This window comes from Heteronotia binoei, chromosome 7, assembly GCF_032191835.1.
Source record: "Heteronotia binoei isolate CCM8104 ecotype False Entrance Well chromosome 7, APGP_CSIRO_Hbin_v1, whole genome shotgun sequence".
Classification (NCBI taxonomy): domain Eukaryota; kingdom Metazoa; phylum Chordata; class Lepidosauria; order Squamata; family Gekkonidae; genus Heteronotia; species Heteronotia binoei.
Window position 1 is genome coordinate 80,130,664 of NC_083229.1, and position 15,757 is coordinate 80,146,420.

Sequence of the window (15,757 nt, forward strand, 5' to 3'; positions counted from 1 at the left end):
ATGCAGGAAACTCACAAACACCTCCCCCTAAACACCTCCTTCCTTGTGTTTCTGTAGCCATGGTTGCAGAAACACAAGAAAAGCCCAGGCATCCCCCAACTCTCTGACAGTCGGGAGAGACACAGGTGGGGAGATCTTCCTCCTGCTTCTGCAGCTGTGGCCACAAAAGCATGAGGAAAACCCCAACCAGTCCTGCCTCTCTGACAGTTGAAGGGGCGCGCCTCGGGAGATATTTCTCTTGCTTCTGCAGCTGGGGCTGCAGAAGCAAGAGGAAAGCCCAGCTGGCCTGCACCTCTCTGACAGTCAGAGAGGCAGTGGTAGGGAGGTCAGTAGATCGCAAGCCAGATGAGCTGGACCCAGCCCATGAGTCACCTGTCTGACACCCCTGTACTATACCATGAAAAATTAATCCACCATTTTGCAGCAACCTCTCTATGCCCCAGGAACAGGAAGACTTCAAGCAGCACTCACTCTGCCCTCTTTCGGCTAACACATAGGCAGTGACATCATCATAAGAAAGGAAGGAAGCAATGGTCACCACAGCTCCCTGATACACTGCACTATGGGTGGTCAACACAGTGGAATCTCTGAAACATCCCCAAATACAGCATTACTGACTGCAAAAGAGGGTAGGATGTCAGGCTGCAATAATGACTCTGCTTTTTCTGTATTTGCAAAGAGGTGATTCGAGGAGGTGATTAAACCAAACAGGCAGACATTTTTTTCCCATAGAATGATATGTGCCCTTGATTATAATTTAGAAAACTGTACCACAGCACTCAACAATTTTAAAGTATTAATTTTCAATATATTTTCATGGCATATTCCTATCTATGCAGAAGGATTCATTCAGGATCCTGCGTCTCTAGTACCTGCTAACAAAGCAAGCCTTATTTCTAAGGGATTTTCCACAAACTCTCCAGAATTGCTGAAGTCTCTAAATGGGAAATTTGCTTACTTTGGCAAAAAGGGTAGTGAAAATACCCCACTGCACAGTGATCACAGGCAATCCCCTGAAACCCAACACGGCATCTGCACTGTCCTGTTCTTCTGTCACAATCACTGCTGTCCAATACGCCTGAGCCATAGCACCAACAACCTGGGCAGTACAAATTTAAAGAAACAGTTTAATAATCTTGAGTTTTACATTACTGTGGAATTGAAAATGTTGGATGACATTTGAGCAGCATTTAACTTTGGCATCTAAAAGCAAAATTGCATCACTTGCACTGACATTGTGAGCCCAAACAATTCTGCTTTGCAGCCATCTTTGCATACAAAAGGAAGAAGAACACAGAAGCATTATTGCTCAAACAAGCAAAAGGAATCTTTACCCAAACTAAAAGAGTGAGGGGCCTAGTGCTGCCTATGTAATGACAATACTGCTTTTTAAAGAACAAATTTTAACCAACTGTATTGCTAAGGGAAATTGAAGTAATTTCCAGTTATAGATTCAAGTAAAAGGCTTTTAGTTCTAAGCAGTAAAAAAACCCTTGGTTGTTGGAGGAGCTTTCTGATGAATGAGCTCTTGAGGGGGAGTGGGAAGGCTACCTTTCTTTGCAGGTGTGTTCAGAGACTGTATAGAAATACACTTACTTTAAAACAGCTTTCATATTTTAAACTAGCATTTCTAGAAGACTTTTAAAACAAACATGAACAGGCCAATGTGCTATTCTGTTCATTCTTGGTAAGAAAGAAAACTGAAATTCAAGGAGCCTGATCAAAGACAAAATAATATCATTAAATGTGACAATCTATAGGCCTCAGAATGTTTACTCAGGTATGTCCTACTGAATTCAACTGAATTTACTTTTAAGCAGGGCTTTTTTTATAGCAGGAATTCCTTTGCAAATTAGGGAATGCCCTCCAGATGTAGCCAATCCTCCAAGAGCTTACAGTAGGCCCAGTAAGAAGAGCCCTGTAAACTCTTGGAAGATTGGCTACATCAGGGATGTGTGGCCTAATATGCAAAGGAGTTCCTGCTACAAAAACCTCCCTGCTTTTAAGTAAGTATGTGTGGGATTACAGTGCTTCTCCATCAATTGCAATGGCATTTTGGGCAAGTTTATGTGACTAAAAAAACTCATGTGAGTTTGTTCCTCTTTTTCTGTATTCCAAACAGGCTTGAATTAGTTTGTATTAAAGCTCACGGGGTAAAAAAAGTCTGATGTTTGAAAAGGTCTGTTTTTATGAAGCTTTTTCTCAGGACAGGTTTGGTGGAGGAGGGGGCTCCCTTCCACTTTTTCCATAGTTTCAAGAACACCAAGTGGGAAATTACTGGAACAAATGACTTCCCCCTAGAACTACTTCTGGTTCAAGAAAAAGTTTGGGACCTAGCAGAAGCCCCCTCCTCTACCCAAGTCATATGCTGCTAGCAAAATTAGCTTCTCAAGCTTTTAAAACAACATTCTTGGAGCTGATGCATGACTTCTGATCAGGGCTTTTCTTTTTTTGGTAGCAGGAACTCCTTTACATATTAGGCCACCCACCCCTAATGCACCATTCCTCCAAGAGCTTAAAGGGCTTCTCTTACAGCGCCTACTGTAATCTCTTGGAGGATTGGCTACATCAGGGAATGTGACCAAATATGCAACAAAAAAGCCCTGCTTCTGATCAAAGCAGGGAACCTGGACACAACTAGTACACATATATATTGTCTAATTTAGCCCTTAGCACTGAAAAAAATAACAAGAAAGAAGCACTTGGTGACAGGTTACAAACATTAAATAAAAAAATAGGACACCAAGCAAAGGGGGCAAAGATCTATATGTTCTAATATAAAGTTACATATAAGCTCACCATCCTTGGACATTTTCCAACAAAACACAGAAACAAACCCTATCAACTAACATAGTAATATAACTTCAGAGTATCTAATTTTCTCAGGATTGTGCCTATGACTGTCATTAAATAATAAACTACAAACAGCATAAAGAAGAGGACTTGCCAAGTATATGACCTGCTGAAGGATCTTCAGGACCTGGAGTAGCAGCAGGATAAACAGAAGTCCCTTCTAAGTGGGGAGAAAAAACTATTAGGGAAATTGTTAGAGATTACATTACAGATCAAATTTGTTTTCTAATATATGAATGTTAACAGATACCACAAGGAACTTGTGGGAAGGGAAGGGAAGTCAAAACTGTCATCTTCACTTTCTTTTTACTTCACTTCATACTCCGGCAGTCCCACTTGTTCTCCATTCATTTTCTTTTTCTTTTCCTTTCTCCCCTACCCTAGTCCTCCTGGTCTCCTGGTTCACCATCACCTTCCTCCTTATGTGCCTCACCCACTTACACTCCTGCCTCATCTTCTCACTCTCCTTTTCCAAATTTCTCTTCCAGGCTCACATCCTTCTTGTTCTCCCTTATTTAAATCCAGCTACCTCAGCCCCCTCCCCTCCTTCTGGCACAAGGCTTCTGCCACAGCTAGAGACTCTCTCCTAACCTGCCTTCCCATAATTATAGGTTACTGAAATGTCCTCATCAGGATATCTGATTTTACAAATGCAGAAACTGAGAATCTAGTATAATGTATCTTTATCCTATCAAGGTCATATTCTGCCACTGGATTAACATATAACAGGCCGTGGCTGGCTGGCTCAGGCTGAGTGGGCTGAAGTTGAATCCAGCAAAGACGGAGGTCCTTTGCTTGGGTCGCGGTGCTCCGGGAGGGGAAATTCCCTTGCCAGCGTGCCGCTGAAAGCGGCCCACAGGGTCAGGAGCTTGGGGGTTCTTCTGGAGTCTTCACTATCAATGGAGGCACAGATAGCGGCCACTGCCAAGTCCGCGTTTTTTCATCTTCGGCGGGCAAAGCAGTTGGCCCCCTTCCTGGAGCGCCGGGACCTGGCAACGGTGATTCATGCTACGGTCACCTCGAGACTGGATTACTGCAACGCCCTCTACATGGGGCTGCCCTTGTGCCGAACTCGGCGGTTGCAGCTGGTGCAGAATGCGGCGGCTAGGCTGCTATTGGGGCTCCCAAGATGGGAGCACATGCGGCCAGGGCTGCGCGAACTGCACTGGCTGCCAGTGGTCTACCAAGTTCGTTACAAGGTGCTGGTCATGACCTTTAAAGCCCTATATGGCCGAGGGCCTGACTACCTGAGGGACCGTCTCTCCCCATATGAACCCCAGAGAGCACTGAGGTCAGCTGGTAAGCACCAGCTGAATATCCCTGGGCCAAGGGAGGCCAGATTGAAGACCACCCGGGATCGGGCCTTTTCCATTGCGGCCCCACTGCTGTGGAATCAACTCCCGGAGGAGGTACGGGCCCTGCGATGTTTAGACCAATTTCGCAGGGCCTGTAAGACATACCTCTTCAAAATAGCCTTCGCCCATACCGAGCTAAGATAATGTCGCTGTGTATGTTTTCTTTTTCTTCCCACTGAACTTATGAAGACCTATTTAGCACCTTAATGTTAATTTTAATGTAACTATATATTGATTCATGATGATTTTATTGCTATGTATGATTTTATTGTATTGTATTGCATTTATACATTGTGAGCCGCCCTGAGCCTGCTTGTGCGGGGAGGGCGGGATACAAATAAAAAGTATTATTATTATTATTATTATTATATCACAACAGAAATATTCTACAGTATTAAAATGGCAACAAAAAGCAATGGGAGAAAGGGGAAGCACTAGAGGTGTGCAAAATGAAATACCTGAGCTGGAGATATATACGGAAAACACTGTTTCAGGTCATTACTATGTTTTTCCAGAACAGTATTAGAATTCCATGGTTCTTAGTGAAACAAGCCTACCCTCTCTGAAGAATTTGTGTTGTTTTTGAGTTGAGGAGCTACTCACCAGGAGCAATGTGTGCTCATGTTTTTCCTTGATTCTATGCATTCTCCCTTCCAATCAGATCCCACAAGAGAGAAACACAGAGTGCTTACGGCCGGTCACCTTTGCAGACAAGCCACAGACAGCCACAATTTTCTTTTCTTTCTCCTTTGTTTGTGGGTGGGGCAAAGCCCTTTCATTCTTCTGCGGCTGGGTAAATAGAAAGCTAGAGTGGGATGTATTAGAACAACTGACAAGAATGTCCATTGACAGCAATGGGAGATGTCCAAAGGCCCATATAATAGGAGTCAGGAATGCCAGCCAACTGACTTCCATGGGCTCCACTGAAATACATTACAGTAAACAAAAGTTGCAACAACAATGCTGAATGGAAAGAGAGAAATCTGCCCTGCACCTAGAGCAACAGCCCCTGGAGTGGAATGATGGTATCTGAGCCCAGATAGACTGCTCTGGGAATGGAATAACAGGGTATCATAAGTATCCCAGGGTATCATAAATATTCAGGGACTGGGATGACAGCCCCACGAGTGGAATGATGGCCCCTGGCAATAGCAGAAGTGTTCTGTGATTCCAGTCCTAGAACACGTCTGCTGCTTCCAGGGACTGTCATTCCACTCTGGAGGCTGTCATTCTAACCCCCTACTACTGATCCCAATCCTGGGGCTGTCATTCTACTCCCAGAGCACTGATTCCAGTCTCAGGGGCTATCATTCTATTCTGGGGACTGTCATCTAGTCTCAGACTACTGATTCCAGTCCCATGGACCACCATTCCATTCTGTGGACTATCCTAGTCCCAGAGCAATTCATCCGGGTCCAGGGACTGTCATTATTCTGTGGAGCACTGATTCTAATGCCAGGGAGCCTTCATTCCACTGTTGCCCAAGAAGTGCTGCCTAATCATGGAAGCACCCCAATACCTAATGGGGCCCCTACAAAACAGGCCACGTGAGGACACTCTGCTTAGGCCTGGAAACTTGCCCAGTCCTGTCTAAAGGGTCTCTGCATAAGATTGCAAAACAGCATCCTCAAGGCTAATTCCAGTCTCCTGCCTCCCCCATCCCCACTCCCACTCCACAATGGAACGTCTGAAACAATGATTTCTCCCAGGTAAGCATCTCCATTTCTAAAGGTGTCTGGCAACATCTGCCTACTCCTCTCCTGTTTCCAATACTCCTTCCTGGCACCTTTGTGTTACCCTATGCTAATGTGCAAACCTGATCCGCACAAACCTCCTCTCCTTCCTGCCCTCCTCCCCCCAGAGTACTGAGCAAAATTAATCCCAAACATTAAATCAGTATGGCTCTTCCTGACAACCATTAAGAGCCATTTTCATCTTTTTGTCTCACACTGGGAATCCATTAAGGCACCCAGAAAAACCCCATCAATGATCATTACGAATGATTAAAGCCCAGGAGTGGGCCCCCACCCCTCCAAATACTACATAAACTGAGAACAAACAATACAACCCCATACAATCGGTGGGTGTCATATACAGGTTTTATCACCATTACTCTAAGTCATGGGCCTCTTCGACAAGACATGCTGGCCGTGCATGTCCCCATCTCCGTTTTTCTCTACACGGACTTCTGCACATCTGAACAGGTAATATCACCTCTGTAATTTTCCCTAAAAATCTCTGTTTTTAACTCCTAATTTATATATTTATTTTATATATTTTAACTCCTAATTTATTTATATATTTTGATTACTTTACATGTGATTGTATTCCTATGTGATTAAGCATTTTAAACTATTTTAAATCTGGAGTCTTCTTTCTGATACTGGACCTCCATATTATTGGTGAGAGAATCCTGCTCCAAAATAGCTCTACCTAACTCTACCTCTTGCTAATTCCCCCATCAAAAAGAGGAGACCCCAGCAATTTTGGTAACACCACTCTGGGAGTTATCATTCCAGTGCAGTTTATCTTGGACCATCATTCCACTATGAGTGCTGTCACTCCAGGCCTAGTACCCTTATGTTAACCCCAGGGACCATCATTCCACTATAGGGGCTGTTATTCCGATCCCAGAACACTTTCATTTTATTCCCAGGGATCATCTTTCTATTCTGGGAACTTTCATTCTGGGTCCAAAGCAATCTATCTGTGCCCAGGGCAAGAGTCATTTCGTAGCAGGAGCTCCTTTACAAATTAGTCCACACACCCCTGATGTAGCCAATCCTCCAAGATCTTGCAAAAAAGAGCCCTGTAACCTCTTGGAGGATTGGCTACATCAGGGGTGTGTGGTCTAATATGCAAAGGAGCACCTGCTATGAAATGACCCGTGGCTGAGGGACTGCACTCTAAAGACTGTCATATCAGGCCTACAACAGGTTTCATGAAATCTGTTCCACATTTTTATGACAACTTTTGTGTGCTGCAATGTATTTCAATAGAGCTCATGCAAACCAATGGCATTGTTGGTTCTCATTATACCCAATGGGCCTTCAAGCCTATCCCATTGTTCCCAATAGGCACCCCAGTCATTCATTTAGTACATGCCCATAATGACAGACTAACAGAAAGCGATGGGAAGGTCTGCAAAGGCAACCACTTTTACTTTGTGAAAGGAAACAAACAGGCCACCATGAAAAAGCATGACAAATGTCCAGTTTTCAGTGGAAAGGTAAGAAATTTCGTCAGTCAACCACTGAATGAAAATGCAGACTTTTTCCTAATGTCATGGCTAGCCAGTGTTCTCTTGCTAGGCTTCCTTGACCACCATTTTAGAAATCATTACAGAGAACTTATGCTATCTTCAGAGGCCAAGAAGCATTTACTTTGGGGGGGGGGGTGTCTGTAAAATTGAACCTGTTCGTTCAAATCACTTGAAACTTGGCATGTCTTTAAATTAGAGGGAGAAGCATGTTCTGTGCATGCTGATCACATTTTTATGAATAAATGCCCTAGACCTTCATATATGTTCCCCACTGAAAATAATGGTCTCAAAGTTAAAAATCACACAAATTTGAATCTCAAACCAGAAAAGTCCTACCCAAAAATAAGCTATCACAGTAAAAGTCTGCTTCCTCCAAGTCTAGATCTGAAGTTATAACCTATTTTCTTGGTGCACACACCCCTAGGCAACATACCTACACTCTCATTAAAAGGACATTTTAAAATAGAACTTACAAAAGTCTGCTCCCATTCAACCAATCAGGGAGAGATAACCACATATACCAATTGTGAAATCTAAATTATCTCAAATTTCAGGAATGACAGCTGCTCTTATTCCTACTGCATGACAATTTTACTTATTTGTGACTTAGCATTTCTACCCCACCCTTCCTGAAAACGGGCACAGAATATTCAGAATATTTACTTGTCTTATTCGAAATAATATTATTTACAGATTGTTTAATGCACCGTAATTAGAATGAATGATGAAAGTGCATACTTAATAAATCAGAGGATGCAAATGCAAAAATGTGTCTGATACACTGGTACTCACTGTCACAGAAGGGAAAATGATGGTATCCTTCAGCACACTGGTCACAGTGCTTGCCCTGATAATTCGGTTTACAATAACAGTGACCAGATCCTTCCTCACAGCCATTAGAATGTTCTGGATTACAGCTGCAAGCTAAATAAAAAAACATAGTATAAAAGTTTTCCTGTACATAATTTATTTTCTGAAGATTAATATTGTAACTACAACAATTTCCATTGAGCAAAAGTCTGTAATTTGGAAGTGGAATATTATTTCATATCTTTATAGTGCTGTGTGAGTAAACCACACTAATCTATAGCCTTTCTTCTGACAGTAGCTTATGCTAAACAAATGACTAGTAATTCTCTGCCAGAGGTTAAGCTTTCTTACATCACTAACATCTCTGTCTCCTTGGCTTATGGCAGGCTGCTATCTTTTTTTAAAGCCAATTTTGTTTGTCAACTTGTACTCTGGATTCAAACCTCAATTTACTGAGATCTATTATCTGATCTCTTGACAAGTTTTTAACACTAAAAAGCAGCTGCAAGAGGACAATTCTGATCAGAGCTGTGGTAAAAGAAGAGAGGGTGATGTTCACCAATTCTCACTATATCCCTCAATATTATTGAGGGTCTTCCCTCACTAATGACTTTTCAGAGGTTGTGAGGACTGCTACAAGAAAGGCGGCCAAGATTCACTCTGCTTACTCCATTCTATTCTCAGTTCCTTGGATCCATTGCTCTAGTGCCTGTGCATAGGGATACACTGGCAGGTACAGTTTTTCCTGGCTGTAGTACAGCAGTAAAAGAAGCTGTTCTTTTCAGCCATTTGCTTGCTAAGCAGATATTTGAAGTCAGGCAATCTACTATCTGTGTATTGATGCTGAATCAAAGACCCCAGCAATGGCATCCGAAGCAGAGTTAACCCCCTTCTAAATATTTATAAATATAAATATAGTTAAATATTTTAACTATATATAGTAACATCTTATGAAATGAACTTCAGATTCCCCCAACCATTGAAATAAAGGGGAAAAAACTGAATCAAAAAGTTGGAAAAAAAGTAACCTACGTATACATCCATTTGGTGCTGTCACTGGAACACCGTAAGGACGATAATAGTCCTTCAAACATCTCTCACAGTTTACACCAGCTGTGTTGTGCTAGGCAGGTTAAAGTGAGACAAAAATGTAACTAGAGAAATACAGTTGTTAGTGCAGCCAGGCAGGAAATGAAGTGAATACAGCAATTTTAAAACTACATTACTACTGCAAAGCAAATATGGCAGATGGACAGTGCATTAAGTTTTGCTTATACTGCAAAACTGTCATCTTGGGACCATATTATATTACCATAAAACATATAAAATGATCAATATATAGTGAAATGCTTAAACCAGTATAAAATAAATTCCTGGCTTCTGTCCCTGGACTATTTCCATGTAAAAATAAATCTACATAGGAACAGAATTGCCAGCAACAAACACTATCTGGTCCTACTGGTAAAATTAATAAAATCTTATATAAATTACTTATTATGCTAAAATATTCATTTGTGGTTTCCTTATATTTAATACATGTAATACATTTAATACAAGCAACAGTCTATGAAAAATGACAAATCACACTATCTCTGTACACCATGTCTCAATTTCTGTTATTTCATTCATGCATACAGTTCCCATTATGTTTCTATGATAAAAATGAGAAAAGGAAACTCCAATTCTGTTGGGGAAACTGCCTCTTCTGTTGGGGAAACCTATAATTAAATTCCATGGCTAACCATTTTTACCCAATCTAATTTCCAGAATATCAAATTATGAACAATCATCAGTTGCCTGGACACTGTTTCTTAATTTCTAGTCACTTTCCCTCTATTATATTCCTGGAAGATTAACTGAGATGTCCTTTCATGGGCAAGATGCAATGAGGAAGCTCTACGTAGAAATAACAAATGAAAACCAAAGAGAATCCTTTCTTTTTGAAAAAGTTGTTTTAAAAAACTATATCCATCTACATATCATGCATAATCTGACTTTAGTTTAACACATAGATATAATAATACATGACAGTTATTCTGCAAATTTTCTCTATTTTTCACATCTTAAGGAGAAGGCCACTTGCCATCTAGAGGTATTTTATTTATTTATAATCTTTAGCTTCCTGTTCTTCCATTCTGGAGCTCAAGGTCATTTACACCTTAGATCCCCCATTCTGGTTGGATACTGGCCTGCTGTGTCATGTGCCCCGTAATCATATCTTAGGCATTCTCTGATCCTCCCCTTCAGTTCTCCGTATGTCTTCATTTCTTGGCTTAACAATAAGGATCTGTCTCCCCTTTCTAATTACCATAAATAACAGGGCTGTATTAATTGATGGGAATTTTTTCATCACCCTTCCTTGAGAGCCAGTGTGGTATAGTGGCTAAGACTGGCGATCTAGAGAACTGGGTTTGATTCCCCACTCCTCCACATGCAGCCAGCTGGGTCAACTTGAGTCAATCACAGTTCTCTCAAAGTTCTCTCTGCTGCACCTACCTTATAGAAAAGAAGAAGAGATTGGATTTGTACCCCGCCCTTTGCTAGCCAAAGGCATCTCAGAGCAGCTTACAAATCTCCTTTCCCATCCCCTCCCCACAACAGGCACCCTATGAGGTAGGTTGGGCTGAGAGAGCTCTCCCAGAACTGCTCTTGAGCAGAACAGCCTTGAGAGAACTTGTGGATGACCCAAGGTCACATCAGCAGGTGTATGTAGAAGAGTGAGGAATCAAACCCGGTCCTCCCAGATAAAAGTCCATGCACTTAACCTCTACACCAAACTAATATATGGTGTCTGTTGTGGGGAGAGGAAAGGAAGGAAATTGTAAGCTGCTCTGACACTGCAAAATACTTAAAAAGTCCCTTATGGGCTTCTTGCCTAACCAGCAGCCCTCCTAACCCTTCTCCCACCAAAATCCAACAACCATCAACTCTGTCAGTTGACCAGCAGTTAAACTGCCAAATTCATCCCCCCCCCCACCCTTTCAATATTCCAATTTACCATCTGAAAGTGACTATCTGAGGCACCTAGAGGGTAAGACTTGAAGATAAATAAGGCAGAAGCTTATGCTGCAAATTCAGGAAAAATACATTTTATTACTGTTAAAAATTCCTAAAAATTCCCAATGCGTATCACCAACAGGCTTTGTCGGGGGAATCTGTAATATACCATCACACTACTAAGTTTACATAATAGGTTTTGGCTCTAAGTTACGTAATAGGTTTTGGCTCTAAGTTATAAGGATCTTTTTCTCTTTGCAAATTTCAGTTATAATTTTCACAAGCAAAATGCTTCTGAGGATGATTAGTACCAGGTAGAACTGTTGACTAACACATTTGGGGTGTTACTATGTGTCATAGACAATGATGAAGGGGAGCTGCTGGCCACAGAGCTCCTGGTTGCAGCAGAGCCAGCAGCTGAGCCCTCTGACAGCACAGCAGCTGGTCCCTCAAAAAAGATGCTGAAGAGGTGGATTTGTTGAAGCTACTGGCCTCATCTTCATTAGTATTATTCAGGGCTTTTTTGTAGCAGGAACTCCTTTGCATATTAGGCTACACCCTCTGATGTAGCCGATCCTCCAAGAGCTTACAGTAAGCCCTGTAAGAAAAGCCCTGTAAGCTCTTGGAGGATTGGCTACATCGGGGGGGTGTAGCCTAATATGCAAAGGAGTTCCTGCTACAAAAAAGCCCTGGTATTATTATGCTGTATGGCACAGGAACTATATTGTTCATCTGAAGGATCAGAAGAGTCAGCAAAGGAAACCTTCCTTGTAGAGTTATGTGATCTTTAAAATATTCATGGATAAACTCTGTTTTCATAATATATTTTATCCTGTTGGAATTTCTGAATTTAATTCCTCCTTAAAAACTTGTAGTTCCTTATCTAGTTGTGCTAATTTCTTATCTATATTTCTTTCAGGTTCTTCTGGTAATTCAGGTATTTTATTATCAGTGGTTGATCATAGCTTGGTGATAGTTTGGTTACATGTTTTGAGTGATGAGGATCATATGTTCCAATCATCCAAAGATGTTCAAATTGAGCACCTTTTACAAATTTCTTATCATTCAGAAAAAGTCCAAGCTCCTTATTACGTAATTCTCAGACCTCTTGGAATATGCTTAGTTTGACAGTATTCCAATAGAGTAGATGCATGTAGATCAGTTTTAATCCTTTTTTTGGATAAATACTAGGCCTTTATCTTTCCTATTTACAGAGAGTTTCTTTTCCTCACACAATCTCAAGGACAGAATAAGGTCTAGCAGTTTTGTATGAGATAGATATTTTATGACCTGGATTTTTACTTTTAACATAATACCCTATTTATTTATATAATTTTAACTATATTATTATTTAAACTCAGTGGTGTAATTGTATATACTATAATATTACAGATTCCCCTGATGAAAACTGTTGTCAAAATGTGTAGAGAATTTAAAAAAAAAATAATAATTGAGTAACAAAATATATATTTTTACTTGATTTTGCACCATCAGTCTTGGCTTTATTTTTTATCTCCTGTGCAGCCATTTTATTTTCTTCTTGGATAAAACTTGAAACCATCTATCACAAAAAGTCACTTATCTAACTCACAACTCTTATTTATATATGTAGCCTGTAAGAACAGAAGTGTATTTTACCTGGCAGTCGATGCAAACTCCTCCACCTTGATACTGTCCAGAGAGACTTAAGCTCTCTTTACGTTGTTCAACCTCAAGACTATAATAGCAATCACTGGCATGCCCATGACAGTTGCAGGCTGGGAGAAATGGTGAATTAAATTTCATTATATCAATGAGCTGTGAGCAAATTTCAGGAGAACATGCAATATAGTTTTAAAAATCTGCATATTCACAGATAAAATGACCTAAACAATCTCAGTATTTCCCAAGCATACAAGGAAACTATCTAAGAAGCACACATGAAGTTTATCTGATCACAAATGTCTGTTCCCTCTGCTGCTTCACTGTAGTGATCCTTGAAACTCTTCTATATTACAGCAGAACTAATAAGACAGGGCGGGCATATGGCCTACTACAAGAAATACCAAATCTACTAGCTGCTTTCAGCAGTGAAGGGCTTAAAGGTACAGGATCTCTACAGTGGACAAGAGTTAGAATAACAGAGTTAGGTATTACCTCTTTCTTCTCTGATACCTCCTGGCAGAAGGGACACATCAAATTGATTCCATAAAATATTCAGTAAAACACTGATTATATATAATGTAATGGCTATATGAACAGCACCTCCAGCCAACAGAAGATCTAGTGCTTGGTCTTCACTGTTTAGCTAGGACTTGGTGCCTTGTTTTGTTGTATCTTAAACCAACCTCTGAAGGTCCTGATCTATTCTAAGGGCTTGGATAGCTTGCATATTATTAATACATTTTGTTTCTCTAAGTAAACACAACGTAATACATACACATATGAATCAAATCAGACTGTGCAAAAGAAAACTTTACATGTAATAGGACCAAAAGTTGTTTAAACAGTCTGCAAGTCAGAACCATGGTTTTTTTAAAAAGGTAGTCCCCTGTGCAAGCACCAGTCATTTTCAACTCTGGGGTGACGTTGCTTTCACAACGTTTTCACGGCAGACTTTTTACAGGGTGTTTTGCCATTGCCTTCCCCAGTAATCTACACTCCACCCCCCCCCCTCCGCAAGCTGGGTATTCATTTTACCACCCTCAGAAGGATGGAAGGTTGAGTCAACCTCGAGCCATCTACCTGAACCTAGCTTCCGTCAGGATCGAACTCAGGTCGTGAACAGAGCTTAGGGCTGCAGTACTGCACTTTACCACTCTGCACCACAGGGCTTATTAAAGGCAAAGACCTGAGCAAGCACCAGTCATTTTCGATTCTGGGGTGATGTTGCATCACGACGTTTCATAGCAGACTTTTTTATGGAGTGGTTTGCCATTGCCTTTCCCAGTCATCTACACTTTTCCCCCAGCAAGCTGGGTACTCATTTTACCAACCTCGGAAGGATGGAAGGCTGAGTCAACCATGAGCCGGCTACCTGAACCCAGCTTCCGCCGGGATTGAACTCAGGTCATGAACAGAGCTTAGGACTGCAGTACTGCAGCTTTACCACTCTGCACCACAATAGCCTCAATAATCATGGTTTACTTTGATACAAATTAAGCCATAAATAAATATTTATTGTGTCCTCAGATCCCTATGCACTTGCAGTGAATTTACACACATTTAATTTAGGGATTACACAAATTAACTCATTTTATTGAATTGTAATTTTGTTTTTTATTCAATGGGAGAAATTAATTAGGTGCTTTTTTTTGTCTACCTAATCAAGTGAACAGACCAGAAAAGAGAAGTCATTATATTAGGATCAAGTAGCTAAAATTCATAGGGATAACATGGGATCCTGAAAGCACAGATGGAATATTTCAACACAAGGTTGCTTACCTTTTATATTCTTCAATCTAGGCTTTCAGAATTATGTGTTAAACATGCATATAACATTCACTTTATTTACTCTTCCCTTTCATCCACTATAGAGCCCTGTGGCGCAGAGTGATAAAGCTGCAGTACTGCAGTTGGAGCCCTCTGCTCACGACGTGAGTTTGATCCCTGGCGGAAGCTGGGTTTCAGGTAGCCGGCTCCAGGTCGACTCAGCCTTCCATCCTTCCAAGGTCGGTAAAATGAGTACCCAGCTTGCTGGAGGGAAAGTGTAGATGACTGGGGAAGGCAATGGTAAACCACCCCGTAAAAAGTCTGCCGTGAAAACGTTGTGAAAGCAACCTCACCCCAGAGTCAGAAACGACTGGTTTTTGCACAGGGGACCTTTCCTTTCCTTCATCCACCATGAACCACACCCAATAACTGTTAAACTAGAACCTTTTAATAAACTTACGTTCACACTGATTTGTTCTGGTGGCTGTTGCAGGTTGCCATTGTCTCTGGTTATATCCATCACAGCAATGGTCACAGGTTTCCCCACAAGTATTGTGCTGACATACACACTGATACCTGGATATTTAAGCAATTCTTATTTGATTTTTTTTCCTCATTTTCTTTTCACTGTTCCCAGAACACAATGTGCGCACAAGCCCATTCAACATTACACTTGACTAAAATGTTTTTCTACAACACATTAATACAGTTTCACATATTTTTCTAGCAGAAAATTTTTTATTTACTTAGCAAAACATTTATATCCTACCTTTCAACACAAAGATAACCAAACACTTATCACAACCAGATAAACAAAAGACTAAAAAATATTCCTCCCCAAAGGCAAAAAGAAATCACAGCAGCAAAAAACAAACCCAGAAAATAAGTAAATAATCCCCCATCTATAGGCAAATGACTATATCAGGTGAATGACAATAGCAGGCTTGATTGAATTAGGTATGATATGCAGAGGGATAGCAGGCATGGAGAAAACAGACAGGAAAATTAGGTCTCTTGTTTCAGTCCAGGAGGATGCGTTGTCTTGAGCTTCATTATCAGTTGCAATTCA

At 41.0% G+C, this 15,757-nt stretch overlaps 1 protein-coding gene across 1 annotated transcript in view; it reads right to left on the bottom strand.

Annotated features, from left to right (window-relative positions):
- Positions 1-15,757, bottom strand: part of LAMA3 (laminin subunit alpha 3) — a 163,950-nt gene that overhangs the window by 105,245 nt on the left and 42,948 nt on the right. The window contains exons 7-12 of the mRNA XM_060243900.1: positions 15,149-15,264; positions 12,916-13,034; positions 9,313-9,403; positions 8,263-8,394; positions 2,948-3,010; positions 959-1,099 (exon numbers count right to left, since the gene is read on the bottom strand). Of these exons, the coding sequence (XP_060099883.1) occupies positions 959-1,099; positions 2,948-3,010; positions 8,263-8,394; positions 9,313-9,403; positions 12,916-13,034; positions 15,149-15,264 (662 nt within the window). The remainder of the gene's footprint in view (positions 1-958; positions 1,100-2,947; positions 3,011-8,262; positions 8,395-9,312; positions 9,404-12,915; positions 13,035-15,148; positions 15,265-15,757) is intronic.